This window comes from Setaria italica, chromosome IV (genome assembly GCF_000263155.2).
Source record: "Setaria italica strain Yugu1 chromosome IV, Setaria_italica_v2.0, whole genome shotgun sequence".
NCBI classification, from domain to species: Eukaryota; Viridiplantae; Streptophyta; class Magnoliopsida; order Poales; family Poaceae; genus Setaria; species Setaria italica.
This window is the reverse complement of record NC_028453.1, coordinates 38383951-38407014: the sequence shown is the minus strand read 5'-3', so window position 1 is coordinate 38407014 and position 23064 is coordinate 38383951. Positions and strand designations below refer to the sequence as shown.

The window sequence follows — 23064 nt, the reverse complement described above, 5'->3', positions numbered from 1 at the left end:
CAGTGCTCCTCGCGGACGTCGCACCCAAACTGGTGGATCTCGTGCTCGAGAAGCGACTCCGCAGCAGGACGTACGCTCCGACGCGAGTCTCTCACCGTCTCACGCATCAGCCATCATGACATCGCCGTCGTAGTCCCTTCGGACGCCGATCCACTCGCAGTAGACGTCGATGGGCTCGGTCAGCGCGTCGGCGGCGGCGGAGTAGCTGGCCTCGCACTCGCAGCACGAGGCCTCCGCGACCCTGCGCCTGGGGTCGATCCGGCACTCCACGCTCTCGGCGCGCTTGCAGATCGGGCAGCGGAAGGCCGTGCCCAGCTTCCTCGGCGCCTTCCTCGGCGCCGTCGGGCTCGTCGCCGCCCCACTGGGTCCCGCGTCCGCGAAGCTCTGGGCTCTCAGCAGGAGGCGAGAGAACTAGTCGGAAAGGAGAACGGCACGGGCTGTTGGATTGCGCTGCCTTGCCATCTTCTGCTCCCAAGATTTTGCCTTGACAAATGATCGTGCTACCGCCGCCCGAGAGGAGCCCAGGCTGGGGTTATATGATCGCCTTCGTGTTCGTGTCCGGCTCGAACTCGATAGTGCCCAGTCGGACACCACCATCCATGGCCCCACGTCACTGGCCAGAGCGTTGACTGGACTCCGCGCATCCGGGGCCCACATTGACCCCACCTGCCAGCAACCGGCCTGCGCCAGCGGGCCCAAGAAATGCCCGCCGCCCTCGCCAATCGCCGTGGCGTGTCGCCCAAACCGCCGCAACGACCACCAAGACGGCATCCACGTGCGGTGCGGCTGCGGAGCCGCGTGAACGGCGGGTACCTCCACTCCGACGAGGTGTCGAGGACGGGGCCGGCGTCTCCCTGCGACCGCGCGTCGCTGAACGCCGCGTGGAGGGTCCAGCGCGCCGCGCGCCACGTGAGTGCCTACGTCTTGCTCCAGGGCGCCGCCTACGGAGCACTAGACGGAAGCCGCAGCGGGCGTCGGCGACTCGGCGTCGCGGCCACGGGATCGTCGAGGATTTTCGGGTTGCAAAATATTGGATCACGATTAATATTCACGATTCAAATTATATTAGAGGTCTTATGAAAAATATAGATCTAGTATTTTTCAAAAAAAAACCCTCAAATTTAGATCGTGACTATTAGTCGCAATCCAAACTAGGGTCTAATGTGTAAAATTGTCAAACCAACCAACGCCCCTCGCTGGAGATGCGGGAGGCGGCGAAGGTAGAGGAACGACGACGAGAGCCGCGGTAACCCGCCGATGGTGCAAGCACCACTGCCCCTGCCATGTCGGCAATATTGCGCACTCCGGTGCTTCTGTAAGGACTGGCGCGTCTGGCGCAACGGCGTCGCCGTTGACGAGTACGGCAATCGGGGCACGATGACGCACTCGACGGTCGAGGCCATCCCCGCTGGACCGACGCCGCTAGTCTTTCCAGGTCCTGCTCTAATGAGCTCGCCATCCTATCCCCTTGGCATTCCTCGCACTGATTTGCACGGAGTAGGAAATGGATATTTGAACCCACTAATTCGAACATTGAACTCTGCACTTGGGCGCCAATGAATGAATTCGAACTTCCCAACAAAACAGCCCCTGAACAAACTGCGATGTGTTTCTGAATTTCTATATGCTATTCGTTGATCTGCGTCAGATCATTATATATCTTGTGAAGTTGTAAACAGTTAAGCACGACATTTTCTGGGTGAGCTCTTGTTATCGTCTCGCTTGTGACATCATCGTTTTAGATTATGCATGTCTGAATCATTTTAGCTATCTTAGCCACATCGCAGTTAAGGATGGTTGTCTGAACATTTACTCTAGGCCCTAGTTGAGGTGTCTGAATATTCTTGTATGAAGATCTGAACATTAGGCTTATGAAAATGAACTGTTGCGACAAACTCACTACCCTACATGCTAACTTCCTAATCATCGTGTTCTCTTTGAATTCAGCTAATGAAGAGTTGCGGCATCCAGATGTGACCATAGAGGCACATGTGAGCTGGAGTTGAGACAGCAGCTTCGCAATTCATCTCTTTAGCAATGAAGAGTATCCTCCTTGAATACAACGACATGAGAATTGACCGTTCTTTTTTCTCGTTTGTATAATCTCAGAAAACTTAGCAAAATGCTGCTGGTATGATGTGAAAGTAATACTAGAACAAATTTGGCACAGTAACATTGGTTGCAGTTGTAGTTACAACCTTCGCCTGAACGTCTCTGTTGGGTGATAACAAGAATGTACTAGACGGATGGACGCGCTACAATGCGCTGCTCATAATTTTGTGCTTCATGAATCATAACAAATGACTGATAATATATAGATAGTTGGATTCTAGAATTTGAAATGAAGTATTGGAAATAACATATGTGTATCACATTTTAGAAAAAGAAACAAAAGTGCATTGTATACAAACATATGTTGGATATGTTAAAGGTGCAGAAATAATTTTGATACTAGGGTATTAAGAAGAGAACATCTGGAGAAAAAGTAACGAAAATGTATTGTATACAAATATATGGAGAAGAGCACTTATGGCGACGATGTTGAGGAATGGAGGAAGAAAATGTTTGTCCGGATAAGTCATGTGAGGAACTTATGTTTCTTTTTTTTAATACTACAGCTACTCAATAGTAGTATGTATTGTTGTGAGTAGCAATAGCTATATGGACGGTAATCTGCTGTGATTTTTTCTGCTTCTTGGGCTGTCCCATCCGTTCGGCTATATCTAACCTAGGCCATGTTTAGTTACTTCCAACTCCCAACTTTGACACTATGCAAAAAGAAGATTCCCCATCACATCAAACTTGCGGTACATGCATGGAGTACTAAATGTAGATGAAATTAAAAACTAATTGCACAGTTTTGTTGTACTTTGCGAGACGAATCTTTTGAGCCTAATTAGTCAATATTTGGACAATAATTCACAAATACAAACGAAACGCTACAGTGTGCTACAGTGCTGTAACAGTAATTTGGCACCTCCCAAATTCCCCAACTAAACACGGCCCTAGCAGCTGCTTGCCCGGCTATATCTTACCTAGCAGCTGCTTCACTAAATCAGCTAGTGCATCGCTAAATCGGTTGGCTGCAGCTGCTGTACATGCTGCTGTCTGGCTGCTGCAGCTGCCGGCTGCAGCTAGCGCTACCGAACAAACCCATGATGCCTCGGGAAACATAAAGATGCTCCACGTGTCAGTGTCTTTCCAAAGTTTGCTACAGTGCCTCATGCTCACCTCATTTGCCTAAGCTGGGAGCTTTAATATAAAAAAATGTAGTAATAGATGACTGAAGAATCATGCAATCAAATGCACTGCGCCACCCATCTCTTTGGGCCTAAAGGCAGGTCCAATCTAGACAGGCCGGGCCTGTCTAGAACTGGTATGACTGTCAAAACATTTCCAACCATGATCGTGAAATTTGAGGCGGAGGAGCCCAGGGCCCTCCCGCCGACTTCACTCACACACATCTTAAACAAGACCGGCCCAACAGTGCCCCAACAGGGAATGGTGTGTCCTGCGGGCCACGCGGGAGGGTGTTTGAGAAGCAGCAGCGCATTCCACCCGGGGGGGATGATGTTCGTTTAATCCCACACCGCCGAGCCTCGAGGAGATTAGCCAGCAGTCGCACGTCTTAAACAGCGGCAGCTGCAGGCATCGAACCCAAGCGGCTGCGTGGTGAGCACAAAGCGAACTATTCTTTCGCCTTTTACTAAAGAATACCGTGTGCGCGCCACAAGGAGCAGCGTACTCTAATTTTTGGAGGGTGCTTCCTCCTTGACGAGGAAACGCCCAACAAGTCAGAAATATTGAATGTTTCAAGCATGAGTTACGTCCATAAACTCTTTTGCTTTTGCTGATGGTAATCGTCCAAAATAATGTAAACTCTGCCATTTTGTCCTTGTTTGCTTCATCGTCCTGCATATCCGGTAAACCAGTCGCACGCACGTACGTCATATCAACCTCTCATGATTTGCCTAATTTCGTTGATTGCCACCCCGCTTGATTACCCCCTCTTGAAACTGCATCTCGGCACATCACAATCGCAAGTCACAAGTGTGAACGGAAGAAAATTAGCCATTAAATCGGAATAAAAATATTTTTATTCACGGCTAACATTGCAGAATATGCGCAACAACAGTAGCCTACGCCCACCAACTCTTTTTTTTTTTGATGAAGTACGCACACCAACTTGATCCCATGCATCCCATTAACCTTGAACCACATCCAGGTGGTATATAACGCATGGCAATGGCAAGCTCTCCCCCAAAGGCTCGCAACAATGTCTACAAAGCCGGCCATGGAGCATCTTGTCTCACTCCAAGCTTTCGTTTTCGTTCCATGATACCCTTGACACGAAATGGACTGATCATTGCAGGACAACTTGTGGCCAACTGCTGAGCGTGCCGATGTGTAACCGATCGATCTGTCGATGGAGAAGTGGGAAAGGGTGTGGACGGAGATCTTGTCAAGCTTTCAATTTTCATGGCTCAATTGGTTGGAGGCAGCAATGGATATGCCCACACCAACAGCCCTTTGAATAGGGAGCAGTTGCAGGGGACGGCATATCATCTTTGGTTCCTTCAGTTTCAGGGGCCAAAAGGAATGGCATTTTTTTAGATGCACTTTTCTTGCTTGAGGATGAAATTAACATGTCTCTGCATACAGATGCTGATGTGGAACAAGTGGGTAAAGTGTAAGTGTTCTTGAAAAAAAAGGCATGACTCATGTACTGTTTTGTTGAAGTAGAGAACAAGGTAAAATGACCCAGGAAAAGAGAGCCCAAAATATGTACTTCTGACATTGATTTGCTTATCCTCCTATGCCCCTGTTTCTTTCCCTTCTTTCAGAGTTACATCAGTAAGCCAGCACCAGTGAAGAAATCAACAACTATTTTGGGCTCATCTATCACTCAGGAAAAACTGGAAAAGGCACGCACTGTGTTATGTTCTTCCTGCTGAAAGTTGAGAGATGAATAGCACAAACATTGTTGCTTGCATTGTTGATGCAAGGGTAGTTACTGATGTCTTTCCAAGCAGGAAACAAGGTAACCCTTTTCTCCAGCACCATTTACAGTATCTAGATGCAAATGCTGAAATCACTCTGTAACTGACTCCCCCGGTTGCAGTTACCGGAGCCTTCAAACAATATCACCAACCGTAACAGAAGGCATGGGCAAAACGTCCATGACTACCCAAAGCTGGCATCATCTTGGATGTTTTTATCAGCGTGACGCGTGCCCACAACCTACGTGGACTGAGTTGAGTAGTTGCCACTCATTCGTGAGCACACTTCCAGTTCAGCCACGGACACTGATGCAACATTGTGTCACGTCCACTGTCCACACCCTGTTTTTGCCCACTGCTAGACCATGCATTTTCTGCTGAAAACTTGATCGAAATTCCTAAACGTCATATAAGGAGTATGTACTGTTACAAAGTTAGCTGCAATCTGCTGACCGGTGGTTCGTAGGAATGAAATGTGATACGTACGGTGGTTGCGGGCGCAGTACTACTGACGCACAACTTGGTACCCACAACAGACGGTATGAATACCGATCAAGGACAATAATTAGTTGCAAATGCTGGGTGCGAGAACCATATGCATCTAGATCAATGATTTGCCAAGATTTCACCTTTGCCAATCTACATACTGCTACTTCTCTAAACCCTAATTAACACAGAAGACAAATTAAAACGGCAACGCTCATCTGCGTAGCGTATCTGGTAGAGCAGCCGAAAGTCAGAAGCCAAAACAAACATATTATCTATGATCTCATAGACTAATAGATAAAAATTTTCTTAGCAATTTCTTGTGGCTCAAAATACATGTCATTCCATCTCGAAAGGTAAATGAAAGGCTACAATATGCAAGAAAATATAAATCTGACTCGAACAATGTAGCTACATGGATTAGCTCAAAACAAATGCGAAGGCTAGAATGACTTGCGTGCTTGATATAACTATGGAAAAATGTCTCAAGAACATAGATATATCGCGAACAATAGAATGGCGTACACCAATTGTATATACTAACAAAAAATGAAGATATTCTTGAGATAAAGATAAATTAACATACAAAAGAGTCCATACTTCCTCTTAAATCATAAATAAATCCATCTAGATTCGTCCTAAGTCAAACTCATTAAACATTGAAGTACTACCTCCGTATCAAAATATTTGTCGTTGTTGATTTTTGGTCACAACGTTTGATCATTCATCTTATTAAAAAATTATATAATTATCATTTATTTTGTTTGTGGCTTACTTTACCATCATATGTTTTTTAAGCACGATTTATCTTTTCGCATATTTGCAATAAATTTTTGAATAAGACGAATGATCAAATGTTGTAAGAAAAAGTCAACAACGACAAATATTTTGATATGGAGGGAGTATTTAGAAGTGGAGTACTAGTGTACCACATATAATGATATAAATGACATGCATCCGTAGGGGCAAGCAAGAAATATCACAAATACTACTTGCAAAATATTTTGATATTTTCTGGACCGATAATTGAGTAATTGTTCCAGGATCCACAACAATGTATCAATAATAAATGACCAAATCAAATGAAAGGGGCAATAAATTAATCCAGATTTGTCCAGTGACCAAATTAATGTGTCTGCACAAGCCCAAACTTTCCCGTCACAATTTCAGCAGCATTCAATTCGGGAGCATGGTCGTAGATTCTCTCTAATTTGTGGAATCCAAATTTGGTTCCTCGATCATTTATCTGCAAGCTGTCTTTTGCTCCCTTGTAGTGTTTCTTTTATGGTCGAAAAAATCCATACGGGTCATCCTACATTCATCAAACATTTTCCTATTATTAAATTATGGTTTGATGTGTGACGGCGGGTCGAGATATGCTGACAAAATCGAGTGTAGCTTTTATGATTTCCATGCAAGCTAAAGCGAAAACATATTATAGCCATATGGGAAGATTCTAGAAAGAGAATGTTTTCACATACGGAAAAAAATTAAACATCTTGACACGTTTACACTCTACTCTGAGCAATCTCTTGGCGCAAAGGATGTGGTGTCTCGTCATGGTGAAATTTTACTGATCCCATCACCTCCTGAGCCTCTAAGTCCTATAAAATTAATTGTGTAATGGCACATCAAAACTCATACGAGATTTCATCCAAACAACAATCATCTGAGATGCTTGGACTTGAAGAAATCTTGGACGGTCAAATCGACCTACCTCAACCGTAATGCATGGGTGAGATGAAGTACGTTGCATGTATATAGCAGCATTGTTTTACAAGTGTCTGCGACAATATCACCAGCCGTGTTAACTCTAAACTCATTGAAATAAACAAGTAGGAATGGAAATAAAATGAAGATATCAGATGAGCCGGGGAAATAAAATATATGATTGAGATTTAATAGAATAAATCAGCAAAGTCAACTCGCTGGCAAGCCATATAATGACACCAGCATTCTTCCTCAATGATCTAAACTGGATACAAATACAACATCCAACAAATGGGATATCCAAATCTTTGCACTTCATTAAGGCATCATAAATACTGCCAATCCTGCCTTAGAATAATACTTCAAATCCTCAACATCTGTTCTTTCAAAGAAAAAAACCATGATAGTCCTTCAACATTAATAAGAATACTTTCTAGTCTAGCACAGGTAATTTCACATCAAAGATAGGTGTGCTTCACCAAAATCAAGGTTAAAGGATGATGAGGAAGACAAGGAAAGCAGGTGTTAGCTAGCTATAGTGACACCAAAAGAGGAGCGGTCAGTTCCCCAATTTTCGTAAAACAATAAGGGTAAGTACATTGGTGTTGTCTAACAGGCAGTCTCATGCATTGACATGTAATATTAAGACGACCCAACAAACAATATGTACAATAGGTTATCTTTTTATGTACAAATAATATTATGAGTTGTATGGCAATCACAACTCATACATGGTAGAACAATGGTATGGTAGAACAATGGTAGAGTAGTTGTCTCATAGCTCTAAAATAAAGCTTATGAGGCTGTTGTTTTGCGAAACAACGACATCCTTCTCTCTCCTCACCCTCTCTCCTCCACATCACCAAAAATCCTACGTGGCACTGCATGAAACGACCTATAAGACTGTTAAGGTGTAGCAATGTATTTGCTCTAACCATGGTTGGTTAGCCGCGGGGTGTCCCACTGAAACTTGTGCGTGCGTGTCTGAACACATACAGGAGGTATATAGCGCGAGAGGCCGGAGAGAGCGAAGGCCCTCCATTTGTAGCCCTCTCTCTTTTCGTGAAGCCACCACGTTTTCCCTCCGCCTTAACTGCTTCGCTCCTCCTTCCGCACTGGCCCCTCTCTCCCTCCCCGCACTGGCCTCTCTCTCCTCTCCTCTCCCACCCTTCCTCCATCGCCGGCGTGCACGCAGCAAGACTCCTCCCGGCGGCAGCCCACGCCGGAATTGAGGGCCGATCGATCGAGTCCTAGCTCCGGCCATCTTGTCTCGGCGTCGCTCCGCCGGGTTCGGGGAGATGGATGTGGAGGGCGGCGGCCTGCCGGCGGTGCAGTCGACGGCGAGGAGGACGAGCTCATCATGGGTAAGTTTCAGTTGCATGAAATTTCTCCGTTTCGGTTTGGAGAGCCTATCTTCGTGTGTCATTTGTCGAAGTCTTGGAGGAAGGAGTGGGCTTTGGTCTCGGTAATTATTAGGGGCTGATTCCGCAATGCAACTGACGGTTCTTGGTGAGTTCAGTTTGAGTGTTTAGTTTCTTTGATGCAGTTTTCTTTCCCTTTTTTCTGCAAAAGTGATGAACCTCTAGTCTCGGCTAACTTCTGATGCTACTGCGGAATTCGGAGGCACAACTTGTTGCATAATTCTTCTTGAGTTTAAGTTGCGGATGTTGCGTTTTCCTGGTCCAAGAATTGATCTGAGATGATGAAGAAAAGGTTGCAGGCTAAGTTCTAAAAATGCCACTTATTCTCGTTCTGAATCTAGGTGGCGGTTTAGGCTCCTTGTATTAATTTCCTTAGCCTTGGATTCTGGGTTGACTTTGCTGTAAAAGTAATGTTGTCTCGAGCCATGTTTATATCTGATATCTCATCCGCAGTCCATGAGCTGGAGCCCAAAGATGAGATGGCAAATGTCAACAGCTTTGCTTAATATCTTCGATCAACCCATTTTTGCAGTCGTACGTATGTTTATTGGAAGTGTATGCATGTAGTTTTGTCACTTCGGTCTATCTGAAGCACTTTTTTGGTCCAACTTAATTTGTACTGTTCTGTTGCTTTGAATGCTTTCTTGCTTACTACCTGTACCTGTATGTAGTTCGTCAAAAAAAGAATTTGAAATTGCATTTACTGTTTGTGTTACTAGATTAATATTTGCCCTATAGATGTTACGAATGGTAAAAAAATTACTACAAAATTACATTGATCCTGTTGGTGCAGGGACTTCAGAAAGCTACGCTTTTACTGGCATACCAGAGCTTCGGGGTCGTGTATGGCGACCTCTGCATCTCACCTGTCTATGTGTACAAGAACACCTTTTCTGGCAAGCTGCGTCTGCATGAGGAGGACGAGGAGATCCTTGGGGTGCTGTCTCTCGTCTTCTGGAGCCTCACTCTCATACCCCTCCTCAAGTACATCATCCTTGTTCTTGGAGCAGATGACAATGGAGAAGGTACTCTTGTTTTCAGCAATATTTTTGGTCAGGTCATCGTTTCTATTGTCATGCTGAAAACATTTTTTCAAAAAAAAACATTTTTTGGCAACCTAACATGCTGACAACAATTGCTATAGGAGTCAAGGGAGGGCTGTATGCATGTTACTGGATGCTGACAAACTATCTCAATTTGTTGGCAACGTGCTGTATCTGCAGGTGGGACATTTGCATTGTACTCGTTAATGTGCAGGCGCTCCAGGATGGGGCTCCTGAACAACATACATCAGGGACCTTTATCAGCATACAGCCAGAAGGAACCTCGTGAAGAGCTAAAGAGCAGTTTGGCTATAAAAGGTTTCTTCGAGAAGCATTTCTCGCTTCGCATTGTGCTGCTGCTGTTCGTCCTGATGGGTACTAGTATGGTTATTGGGGACGGTGTCTTCACCCCAACAATGTCAGGTAAAGAACCTTGCGCTTTTGAGTTCATCGAAATGGTTTGCCTGGAACTGCAGTTTTAACGTGTTTAGGAATAAGAGTTCTGCTTAGTTCAAGTAGATCATGAAAATCTCTTGCGTGTAATTTTTCCCTGTGTAATTTTTCTAATAGTCAGTCTGCTCCTCTTTTTCCGGGGAAAAGTTTAGTAACCTAAGCCCATCAAATATTTCTGCAACTGACAAAGATTGTATCTTTTTCTGCAGTTCTATCAGCGGTTTCTGGCCTCAGAATTAAGTTTCCAGAACTACATGAAAGTAAGCGGCTGCTTATTCAATGCTTATATGGAGTTAAATTTACCAGGTTACTTGTTAATCTTTGGCAATTTTCATGACTAACTACAATTAATTGACTCCTTTTTGTGTTGTTGTACAGATTACACTGTGCTTTTTGCATGTTTTGTTTTAATTGGCCTTTTTGCACTGCAACACTGCGGAACACACCGTGTTGGGTTCCTATTTGCTCCAATTTTGCTTGCTTGGCTCGCTTGCATTGGTGGTATTGGTATATACAACATTTTCAAGTGGAACCCTAGTGTCATCCGTGCTCTGTCCCCGTACTACATATACAACTTCTTCAGGAAGGCCGGCAGGGACGGCTGGAGCTCACTTGGAGGAATTGTTCTTTGCATCACAGGTTCACATCTTCTATCCATTTCTGTATCACTAAGCACTTTGTTTAATTAGCTGTAACAGGTTGAAGTTATAGCTGTGCTTGGGCATTTCTAAGGCTGCTAGAATTTCAGGTGCTGAGGCAATGTTTGCTGATCTTGGGCATTTCTCAAAGCTTTCACTAAGGGTAAATACAACATTATCTTCTCTTTTATGATGATAGTATAGCTTTACTAGCTGGATGCGTCAGTTTCCCGTTGTTAACTGTGGCAAACATCTTTACTGAATCCTTTTTGTTGCTTTGTGATGGCAGCTTGGATTCACAATAGTTGTGTATCCATGTTTAGTCCTGGCTTACATGGGTGAGGCTGCTTATCTATCTAAACATAGGGAGGATCTCCAAAGTAGCTTTTACAAAGCTCTACCAGGTGAGGTGGTAATGTTTTGCCAGATAGACTGAATTTTCTGCTGATTAATATATCGTTCTTTTTCCAAAATATAGCATTACATTATTCTGACATTTTTAGTTACTTAACCGTTGAGATATGACATTTTGTATATTTTGTTTTTACATATAGATAGTGTTTGGTAAAAATAATGTACCAATAATCATAATATCTGATAATAAATTCCAAATGTAAGATGAAGGGGTGCAACTGTGAAAGTGGGATACCCTTTGTTAAGATATTTAATGGTAAGATTTTTAAATAAATAATGGTATAAGAAATTTTAACACGACAATAGGTTTAGTGGCAGCATATTAAATAACCCATGGCCAGAATAGATCAAACAATGACGAAGCAAGAGAAACAAACTTCACCCAAAACCATAAGAAAATAGAAAAACATTCAGAAAAAAACATTACAAAGGAGCGGTGATGGCGACTATCGAGAAGCCCGAGGTCGTCGTCGATGGCAGCTTGGAGAATGATGGTGGAGATGGTGATGGAGACTCTGCATCCTCACCTGCGGGTCTTTTATAGGGATTTGAGAAGGTTCTATAGGGTGCTCTGCATGATGGACCAAATTTGTTGAGGCAAAGAAGCTGAACAGACAATCCTACGGTTATTTATGCACTAACATGAGATGGGCCTTTAATAGGCCCATATCTAATGTTGCGGGTCCAATTGCAGCCCATTTGAACATGACAAGGAAAAAATGCACAATAATCATTTTTTCTAAAAAAATAAATATCTAGCCTTTTAAAAGGAAAAAAAGAAAACTAGAGAGTAGAATGCATAAACAAACTATAATTGTACCAAAATGACCTTCATTAAAAGAACAAAAATGCATGCATGCCCTTGAAAAGCATTCACATGCATGTATCAATTGATTATGTTGGATTTGTGGCACCATCGCTATAGAATGCGGATGTCAACTCTTTGTCATTGATTTGCCGGTGGAAGACACCTACAGTCAAAGAAGGGCCTCATTTGGCGGGAACAACAAATGGTGGGTTGGATTGAAGATAAGTATAATAACTGCCATTGGCAAAAAAATTGCAAAATTGGAGTGCAATGGCAGTGGACTTGAGAGAGATTGCGAGTAGAGTTAAAGGGTCACCATGCTGACAAGACATATTCATGCATCAACAAGTGATGTCATGTGCAAGTGACATATCTCTAGTGCTTACATCTACGAATGACATTCGTTATGGACTTCATGGAGGCAAACAGAAAGATAAGTATGCACAAGTAACACCATTATTATTCCATCACCAAAGTCGCCAAGACAAGCTCTTCTTTCTAGATGATCGACTAAGATGGCACTAGCCCTTTGTGGCTAGATGATCCTCCTCGCATCTCACACAACTTGGCTTAGTGTCTCTGTGAAAATTATTGCCTACTCGACCATGCTCTGGATGCCAAGCTCACCAATGTAGCTTTCCTCGGGGGCATCAATCTCACCGACTCGTATGATAACTGGTAAATTGTTTGGGGTTCACATAAGAGTTTTAGTACTACGAGTGTCTATGTTGGACTTTCATATAAGTCAATGGAGAACCCAAGTGCCTCCTACATTTTGTCGACGCGTGCACCATTAGAGATCAAGTTCTTTACCTAGCTCCTACGCAATAATTTCTTGAACACTAGGGCCCACCTTTTGCCCAAGATCATCATGAAGCTAGATGACCCATCTAGTCTGAGATGCCATAGTTTCTAGAAACCTTGAAGCATTTCTTCCTCTTTTGCTCTACCTTTATCACCTTCAAGTCATTTCTTTCTATATCCTTGTGTCACTCCTTCTGTCTTGGAGGTTTCCTTCCCCTACATCATCATGATCTTGGCTTGAAGAGTGTGGATTGCTCACAATGCAAGTAACTTGTCTTTGACAACTAGATCGGTGATGTTCCAATCTATGTAGCTGGCAAGATTTATTCTCTTATATATTCCAACATGTAATTTCTCCCCGGTATGCCGGGATGCACATTTGTAACTTTGTGTACTTGGTATCGAACTATCGGTCGTTGTTAGATCAATAATTGTGATTCAAGTGGGGATCCTCCTCCCTCCTCTAGAATTCTAAACAAGAAGGAGAGGATACGAAAGCCTAATTATGTGAAGGGGTCTTTGTGCGAGGAGTAAAGACGTATTTTGTAAGTTGATCGATGTTGCATTCGGTTCTATACCCCCCTCCCCAAATGCACGCATCGTTTTTAGTATCCAATGATGATGGCCACTGAGGTCCACCCCCCCCCCCTCCACGAATAGCTTTCAACATAAATGATGATCCATTAGGCTACTATCACCTTCGATGTTCAAAGTTGCTAGCCAACCTTCTCCTAGATCAATGACCCCACCAAGCAAAGGTCATGGTTCGTCAAGGTATTTATACCGAGATTTACATGGCACTTGGTACCATGTCTTGTTACTCAGGAGGATTGACTTCATCCAAGCACCACCTTACCTATCATTAAATCAATCGTATTGAGGAGATGCCTACGACTACTCGCCCAAAACTCATGGTAATCTCTTCTATATTGGGGAAGGGAGGAGAATACGTGCGGACATGGGACCCATCTCTAAAGTAAGGGTTCGATTCCATGCTCTGCCACTCTCAATAAAATTTTGAGGGCAAGCATCATCCAAGCGTATCACAGAGAAATGTGGGGCTATTCTAGCCTCTAGCTCCTCATCTCTCCTATATTGCCATATATGAGGTTACGGAGATGCGTAAGACTATACCTTGAACAATATGTAGTGCTCAGTTGGACATCTCAAAAATAGTATTTTTGGCTAGGCTTCTTATGCCAGATTAGATGTAAACATTACTATGGGAGATTTTCTTCCATTGTTTGTGCGATCATCGTGATTTGGTAAAGGCTACAATGTGAATAGAACCTCTCCCTTGAAATTGCATTTGACTGAATGATAGTAATGGCTACAACATGAACATGACTTCTCCCTTCAAAAATCATGAACCCACTAATTGGTTACTTCTTGCTAGAATATATATGGGCTCATTGTGTAAATGGTGCCCTTTGGACAATTGTTTCCTTAATTAGCCTCCAACCAATATATTCTTATTTTCTAGGACTTTTTGAATGAAAATTCAAGTGGGGACTCTCTTTATTTGTTTTATTTCAAAAACTTATCTTCTTACCTCTATAGTTAGAGAAAGACATCTGATGTTAAATTCTAAGGTATATCAAAGTGTTATAATCAGTTAGTCATATAAGTTTATCCAACCACTTTCCCTCCTAGTTCCATAGCCATTAATGCATACCTTGTATTGCAATTGACGACTCAAGGTAAGAAAATCCACTACATGGTATGGAGGGAAAGGGTATAACAGATCTAGTAATGTGAGACCCTGTAATCGACACATGTGAACTCATACATGTCATCTATAAGTCGTATGTCGCTTATCGGTAATCAAGATCATCAAGAAAATTATTGTTGTGGAGCCTTAGCTCCGTCCAAGTAAGCATTTTGTTGGGAACCATCAAAAGTCAATTTAAAATTTCTAGAAATGTAATGCAAAATTCTCTACTACAATATTCGCATTCAGTGTATATCAAGCTTTGTGATCCTTCAAGAGTTGATCCTATACTAATGATAACTTGTCTACTAAACATATCCGGATATTGTGACTCAGCTAAAAATGATAACTTGTCTACTAAACATATCCGGAGGCTCTTGTTCCATTCTAGATCAGCGCAATTGGATTTTGGCCCTTTGGGTCACCTATGACCCAAGAAACAGAAAGTTGCACCCCTACTTATCAATTTATCATACATGTCATCAAAGGTATGAACGGTTTCTTGGAAAATGTAAAGAAATTGTGTTTAACAAACCCACAGGAAAAAAAAAACTAGAGCATTTAGAAGGAAATACGATTGAGAACAAGGTTAGCCATGCAAAGGGGTTTGTGGATCTAAACTCTCAGGTTCAGGTATATATGAAGGTCAATTGTTTCAATGTATTAGGGCATATTTTCTTTCTCATAATTTGAAAATGTTAGTTGTTACTTCTAACCATTGTTTCAATGTATTAGGGCATATTTTCTTTTGCTACTTCTAACCATTTACAGTGTGCCTGGTTAGCTGAAAGCACATTAATATTTCCTATTAATTTTCTGCTTCTCATTTGTGTTCCCTTTCCCCTTTTCAGACACAGTGTTTTGGCCTGTTCTGATCATCGCTACACTAGCCACAGTTGTTGGGAGCCAAGCCATCATCTCAGCTACGTTTTCGATCATAAGCCAGTGCAGGGCCTTGGGGTGCTTCCCGCGGATTAAGGTCGTGCACACATCAAGCCAAGTCCACGGCCAGATCTACATACCGGAGGTGAACTGGGTTCTCATGTTCTTGTGCCTGGCCGTCACGGTCGGATTCCGCGATACCGAAATGATTGGAAACGCCTATGGTATGAATTTTCTTGAATTGTTTGAAATGCAGAAGTGTACAATCCATAGTATTTTCCATGCTGCTTGCCTCAGGCAATATGATTTTCAGCTTAGCTTGAACTAATGGATCCATGTCTGATTTGTTCCAGGTCTTTCTGTGATCCTGGTGATGTTTGCAACCACATGCCTGATGTTCCTCGTCATCACCACCGTGTGGAATCGGAATGTCCTACTGGCAGGGCTCTTCACCCTCGGCTTCGGATCCATCGAGCTCACGTACCTGTCGGCGTGCCTCGCCAAGGTCCCCCATGGCGGCTGGCTCCCCCTGCTGCTGTCGCTGGTCACGCTCCTGACCATGTCGACGTGGCACTACGGCACGAAGAAGAAGGAGGAGTACGAGCTCCAGAACAAGGTCTGCCTGGACCGGTTCCTCAGCCTGAGCTCCGGCATGGGCCTCGTGCGCGTCCCGGGCGTCGGCTTCATCTACTCCAGCGCCGTCAACGGCGTGCCCCCCATGTTCGCGCACTTCGTCACCAACTTCCCGGCGTTCCACCGGGTGCTCATCTTCGTGTCGATCCAGACGCTGACGGTGCCCAAGGTCTCGCCGGACGAGCGCTTTCTGGTCGGGCGGGTTGGCCCGCCGGCCAACCGGCTGTTCCGGTGCGTGGTTCGGTACGGCTACAAGGAAGGGCGGTGGGACCACTTCAACTTCGAGAACCAGCTGCTGATGAAGGTGGTGGAGTTCCTCCAGCTGCAGCCGCAGGAGGACGCCGCCGAGCCGCCGTCCGACTCCGGCGAGCTGTCGGTGATCCCCGCGTCGCCGCGCACGCATCACCAGCTGGCCGACGCGGGCACGGCGTCGTCGGCGTCGTACAGCGGCGGCTCGTCCTGCGAGATCGACGCCGGCGTGATGAGCAGGAGGGTCCGGTTCGAGGAGCCGTGGTCCGGCGGCGAGGAGGGGGATGCGGCGGCGGAGAGGAACGGCGAGGTGAAGACGCTGATGGAGGAGCGGGAGTCCGGTGTGTCGTACATGATCGGGCACACCTGCGTGGAGGCCCACGAGTCGTCCCCCGCGGTGAAGAAGTTCGCCATCAACGTCGTGTACGGCTTCCTACGGCGCAACTCGCGGAGGCCCGCCGCTGAGCTCGGCGTCCCGCACACCTCCCTCATCGAGGTGGGCATGACGTACAGGGTGTGAGCGAGCGACTGACCGGCACCTCGGCGGCCTCGCCGGTGAGCGCTAGGGTAGTTGCTGGAACCTGAAAACCGTAGCTGCAGACAGTAGCTTGTAGAGGTAGCGTGTGTGGAAGAATGAAGAAGAAGAACCGAACTGGCAGCCGGACAACTGGACCTGGTACTCGCAGTCGCCGATCGAGCTGAAATGAATTAACAACTTGGTTCTTACTGATATAAGAGCATGCATTGCATTAGATCATTTGTTCTAATGTGGATTCGTGGGATGGATGGATGGATGCCGTGTAACTCTAGAAACTTGGGCTGAAATGGTCTGCTATGGGGCTCGAATGGGCTGTCCATTTCTGCCTGGTCACAGAGCCCCCTTCTTCATCAGTGTTCATCTTCAAAACCAAGCTGCATAACTGCATTTGCCTCGAAAACTCACTTGCGTCCAAAACTCACTTGCGTCCTACTAGCAAAATTCATAGCTGCATAACTGCATCAGTGTTCATCTTACGGCCTCCAAAACTCACTTGCGTCCTAGTAGCAAAACCAAGCTGCATAATTGCATTTGCCTCGAAAACGCCGTGCTGCTGCTGCAGCAGATAACGCCACTGTTCACTACTGCATCTCCCCATTTCTGCTCGACTGCTCCCATCCTATCCAAAAATCTCACCGTATCAGGCAAAGGCCATCACCAACAGTGCCGCCGCGTCACCCTGTCTGTCGCGCTCGCGCAGCACGACGACGTCGTCCTCGACGTAACCTCACGCGCCAGTCCCGGTGGTGGTAGCCGGATACGGCAGCGGTGCACCACCCGACCCGAGCCTCCAGCTCCAGGCCGACGACACGGCACCGCGCGTCGACATGTACAGCGCCATGTGGTGCCACCGGCCGCGACGTGCCCTGCGAGCAGGAGCCCCGAGCGCCATCGTCGCCCGCGCGCTTTGCTTGCCGGCCCGGGGCCTCGCCTCGGCCTCGTCGTTTGGGCAACCCGACACGCGTGCGGCGGGCGATGTGGCCTTCACTACCTGCACATGCGCGGCGATTCAGGTCTCAGAGCGCTCCAGGCGTGGATGCGAGCGACGCCGCAGGCACAAGCCGTGCGCAGGTCCTTATCGCCTCCGCCAGGAAGCAGCTCCCAGGCAGCTTTCACTAGCTCGTCCATAAACCAGTTGCGACCTGCAAATTGCAATGCAGATTAAGTTTCGTTTCGCTTTATTGTGTGGTGTTCAGGACATCTACATCACGGGCACGCACATTTTGTTCTCACTTCTTCTGAAAGGGAGTTGGAGAGGCATTTTCAGCATGTGACGATGCATTGAAGCCGGTTGACTCGCGCAGCTGAATTAAAACCCGAAAAGATGAGCTGGTGTCTCAGCACCGGCATGTGCAGCGTAGCACGTCGCCAAGAATTTCTGCCTCCCAAATAGCATAATGAATCATGCTAATTCTTCTCTGCCGCAGTGCTGCCATTTCGGTTTTCTGGTGCGATATCCTGGCGGCGGACGCTGCTTTCACACACACGGAATAGTACCTAGATCACCGTCGCCGGAATTTCAATTTTCAAATGTGCAGATTAGACAGCACATGCATGTACAATAATGAGCAGACGATCTATGTCATAACTGCATCTGATGGCTTTCAGAATTCTGACAGAACGATTCCAAGGAGAGATTGTGGCGATGCCTGGATTTTTTGAACATTAGCAATGCCTGAATTGGTTGCTGTGATTGGAGCACAAGTAAGCTTGGGCTGAATCTTCCCCAAGCAAGGCACGCAACGCAGCTTCGCCTCCGTGAGCTCAGCCACAGTGAGGCGCCGCACTGGCCGAGATACCAAGCACATGGCGCTGCGCCCGTCGTTTGACGAAGTGTCCGGGCCACAAACCCCTCCTTTCCGCTGGCGATATTGTATCCTCAAATGGAGATTTCAGGGGGGGTCGATTCCTACGCCTTTCTTTAATCTTTTCCCTCCTTTTGCGTAGCTAATGGAGCAACGGGGAAAGATTTGATAGCGAAATTCGGCGAGGGAATTTTTTTTCTAAAAAAAAGAGCACTGTTTCAGAATGGATCCGTGCTGTTTCCGGCTGGAAAGTACAACGGCATATCATGGATGCGGGGTTTTTTTTTTTCAATCGATGGTTTCTTCACGCCCGACGGTTCCTTTACTGACAGCACCAATTACTGGTGAAATTCATGGCTCGTTTTCAGTTTCTGGTGTTTCGTTGTCAGCGTCTACCGCTTAGCTGGAGGGTGGCAAAAATTGTCAACTCGTCTCCGGTAGAACATCCACGTTTTTAAGAATAAAAAAAATTCTCGCACGAGACGCGCATTTTCCCCTGAACGCAGCACCTCTGAATTCCGGTAGAAATGATCAAATCAGATGTGAGTAAGCTCGGCTCGGCTAGTTCCAGAATCCAGCCGGTCGGACTGGTGCCCGCTCGTCATCTTTTTTTTCTAGTTGTATTAAGAAGAAATAGAACGCTAATCGGGCTCTTGCAAACGGTACAAGATTTCACTTCTTAGATACCTAGATGGAGACTCAACACAACCAGAGAAACAAAACAAAGCAAGGAAGATCCAGGGTAGAATTGAGCCAGCTGCATGACCAGGCGGCAGACAGCGCCTTAGCACACCATAGGAGCGCTCGTCATCTGCGTGATAAACCAGACGCTGACGACCGATTGCTCGCGCATCGCCGCGTGCACTGCCGGCCGGTTCTCGCAGCTGTACAGCGGGAAGAAGATGCCATTCCAGTGCCGGCACGGCCTCTGCTTTCCCCTGCTCGGCGCCACTGTTCGTCAGCATCTGGTTCTTCGCGAGCTCGGCCACCAACAGCGCTCGAGATCCTACTACACGATGCGCTGATAGACAGGGCAATCACAGACTACTGACCGGTTGTTTTGCTTCAGTTAACCAGCATGCTTGCGATCTTGGGCGACAATGGGAAATGTAGCACAAGAGGATTTCATAAATCTTTCGAAAAACACAGTATTGTACGTTACAGTGCATCTCCATTCTCCGGATCTTGGAACATGACAAGAGAATTTGTGGCAATTTGCACTGGGAATTTCCTCGGTCTCAGTCACGAGATCAGCAACCTTGCGGCTTACTACATTGTATTGTTAAGATCTCAAAACCCCTAGGAGAAACAACAAGGCAGGTGCTCCCACTTCCACTACCACTCCATTACAACCACCACTAGAGCTAGGAGCCAGGCTGCCAGAGCTAGATCTAGACGAGCACCCAAAAACACGGGAGGGAGAAGATGAAAAAAGAGGAAAAATTCCCCCTAATTCCTACCAGACAGCAGGAACTAAAACCGTCGAGCTGCAGGAGAAAATGCGGCGAAATCCCCGTTGTGCCCCCCGTTCTCCCTATGTACAAGGCCTCCAACGCAGGGGCAAATCAGTAAGAAGACAAGGCAGCGCCGGTTACCGGCGGGGCCAAATCTCAATTACGCCCTCCGCGAACATCCCCCCACGGACGGCAAGGGGCGGCGGGGGGTGCCGCCGATGCGGCGGCGTCTAGTAGTAGTAGACCGCCGCCTCGTCGTCGGCGTAGTCGGCGGCGGTGGAGGAGGAGAGCTGGATGAGGAGGTCGCGGAAGTCGGCGACGGCGCAGGGGATGCGGAGCGCGCCGGGGTGGCCGTACCCGTACTCCTGCGCGGCGCGGCGTAGGAGCGCCGCGAAGGCCGGGCGGCCGAGGAGCTCGGCGCGCACGGCGTAGCGCTCCACGGGGCCGCCCTCCTCGCCGACGCAGACGGGGACGTGGCCCTCGGGGACGCGCGCGCCGCCGCCCAGGAGCCGCGCGCCGGAAACCGACGCGGCGGCCTTGGAGAGCGGCTGGTACGCGCCGGCGGAGGCGGCGGCGGCGCAGGCGTCCGCCGCGGCCACGCGGGAGAGCCGACGGAGCAGGCGCTTCATGCTGGCGGAACGGAGAGTGCTGAACAGGAGGAGGAGGCGGCGGCGGCGGCGGCGGGTTGTTGTTGGCGAGAGGGCGCTTGGGTTGGGGGAGCGGAGAGGGACACACCACAGCAGAGCACAGCACACAATGAGTGTACATGTGGCTGCTCGCCTCCATTTATAAACGGCGCAGGAGCAGAATGCAGACGGGAGTTATGGAATTTGCTTGCAAGGTCTTTTTGTGATTATTTTTCCCCACTCATTTTCTATTTTTCCCACTTTGCGGAATTCTTCCCTCAGGGTGGGCTGGCTTCGGGGCCACTTGATACTCCCCCTCACTAAAATATTTCCAGGCTCCGGGGACACTTGATTCTCCACCCCAAAACACATCTATGCTTTTGGCACACGTATTAGTTACTAGTAAAGTACGTGCGGCACGTACTTGTTTTCAGAAAAAATATTTAGTAAAAATACTTAACTCCTAACATAATTTAAATTGTTTCATCCACTTTAGGAAGCTTAATTCGAAAATTCATCCAAATAGAAAGTATAAGATTCATTTAATGGTTTTTCAAAGGCTTGTGTATTAGTTTTTTAAAATGAATTATAACTTCCATTAAACAACAACGGATCCAGGCGTATCACCGGTTACTAATTCGTATATAAACTTCAGGACCTTGTTCAGTACCTCTCAAAATCAGAGTATCTATTGCCACAAAACCCCAATCCTATTCATCTCCTTGGGAGAAAAAAAACAGCTACATCAATATTGATCTGTTATGTTCCCTCATCCAGTGGACTCCATTTAGCTTGGGTCTGAGTCTGTTTTCTCTCAATATTGATCAGACTTCAGTTTTCCAAATTCTAGCAGGTGATATGTGTCGGTGTTTAGACCCGGCAACCTACCGAGGGGATATCCGAGGTAGTGTTTTATGCTTGGGGCTCACCGAGATCAGGAACTCGATGGTGAACTCGAACACACGATTTAGACAGGTTCGAGCCGCTTATATCGCGTAATACCCTACGTCCTATGTGTTGGTTGTGTTGTATTGATTTAACTTGTTTGGAGGGGGTCCCTGCCTCGCCTTGTATTGACGGGGGCAGGGTTATAGGTCGGTTATTTACAAAAATACTAGTCAGATTCGACTAGAGAGTCCTACTCTAATTGCTACGAGTAGTTTTCTAATCCTCGACTAGTTCCTTTCCTCCATGTAGACCGTCCTGCACCGTAGTCTCCATTTCTGACACGTGTACGTCTCGGTGTACAGCCATGTATTGTAGGACTGTATTGTAGATCGATTCGCACGATGGCTTGAGCGCTAGCTTATGGGAATCAATCCGACTAGTGGGAGAAATCGAGTTCTATATGGACTCGTCCCCTGCGCCTCGGAATAGGTCGAAAATTTTATTGAATTTTTTGACAAAATCCTCCAAAGCTTGGTGATGAAGGTTGATGTCGTACTGCTTCTCCTCTGGGACCGGCGCAATGTGGCGGTGGAAGTTTTCGGCGCCGTCTGCGACGCAAACCCAGGAGCTAAAGACGAATGTCACACCTGCTTCGAATGTGACAGTGGGCTTGATGATGACTTGAGCCATCAGATTCGCTAGTGGATTCTCGGCGAGAGCCCCTACTTGACGCGCTAGCTGTCGGTGTTTAAACCCGACAACCTACCGAGAGGGTACCCGAGGTAGTGTTTTATGCTTGGGGCTCACAAAGATCAGGAACTTGATGGTGAACTCGAACACATTATTTAGATAGGTTTGGGTCGCTTATGTCGCGTAATACCCTACATCCTGTATGTTGGTTGTGTTGTATTGATTTAACTTGTTTGGAGGGGTCCCTGCCTCGCCTTATATTGCCGGGGCCAGGGTTACAAGTTAGTTGTTTACAAGAATACTAGTCGGTTTCGACTAGAGAGGTCTACTCTAATTGTTACGACTACTCTAATTGTTACGAGTAGTTTTCTAATCCTCAACTAGTTCTTGTCCTCCATGTAGATCACGCCGTCCTGCACCGTAGTCTCCAGGTCTGACACATCTTGGTGTACAGCCCCGTATTGTAGGACTGTCCAAATCTCCTGGTGGGTCCATAGATGTATGGCCGACAATATGTTACTCAGGAACTCTACAAATTCTCTCCCTAGTATTGCTTTATTTCTTGCCGATCACCATCTCCAAAGGAAGATACTTACTTTCAGTTGCAGATCCCAGATCCCACCAAGTCACAGAGCACATGTTAATATTCAGTTAATGCCAAGATAGTGTCTGAAATAGAACTACATTTCCCGGATCTTCAAATCTTCAAATTTATCTATGTATTACCTCTGCATTATTTGCTTATCAGCTACAATGATGACTTCCAAACCTGAAATGAAAAGTTGTAGTATCTGAATCACCAAGCCGGTCC

At 46.4% G+C, this 23064-nt stretch overlaps 2 protein-coding genes across 2 annotated transcripts; one reads left to right on the top strand and one right to left on the bottom strand.

The window, feature by feature from the left end:
- The first annotated feature begins 8256 nt into the window (after positions 1-8256).
- On the top strand, positions 8257-16980 carry LOC101765688 (probable potassium transporter 13). The gene is made up of 9 exons (XM_004967205.3): positions 8257-8560; positions 9411-9642; positions 9841-10083; positions 10323-10373; positions 10492-10752; positions 10862-10914; positions 11041-11155; positions 15340-15594; positions 15724-16980. The coding sequence occupies exons 1-9, from the start codon at positions 8495-8497 to the stop codon at positions 16770-16772; spliced, it is 2325 nt and encodes a 774-aa protein (XP_004967262.1). The 5' UTR covers positions 8257-8494; the 3' UTR covers positions 16773-16980.
- A 2723-nt stretch (positions 16981-19703) lies between these two features.
- Positions 19704-20836, bottom strand: LOC101768539 (auxin-responsive protein SAUR40). Its single transcript, XM_004966241.2, has one exon. It carries the CDS (start codon positions 20676-20678, stop codon positions 20280-20282), a length of 399 nt encoding a protein of 132 aa, XP_004966298.1. The 5' UTR covers positions 20679-20836; the 3' UTR covers positions 19704-20279.
- Positions 20837-23064: the final 2228 nt, after the last annotated feature.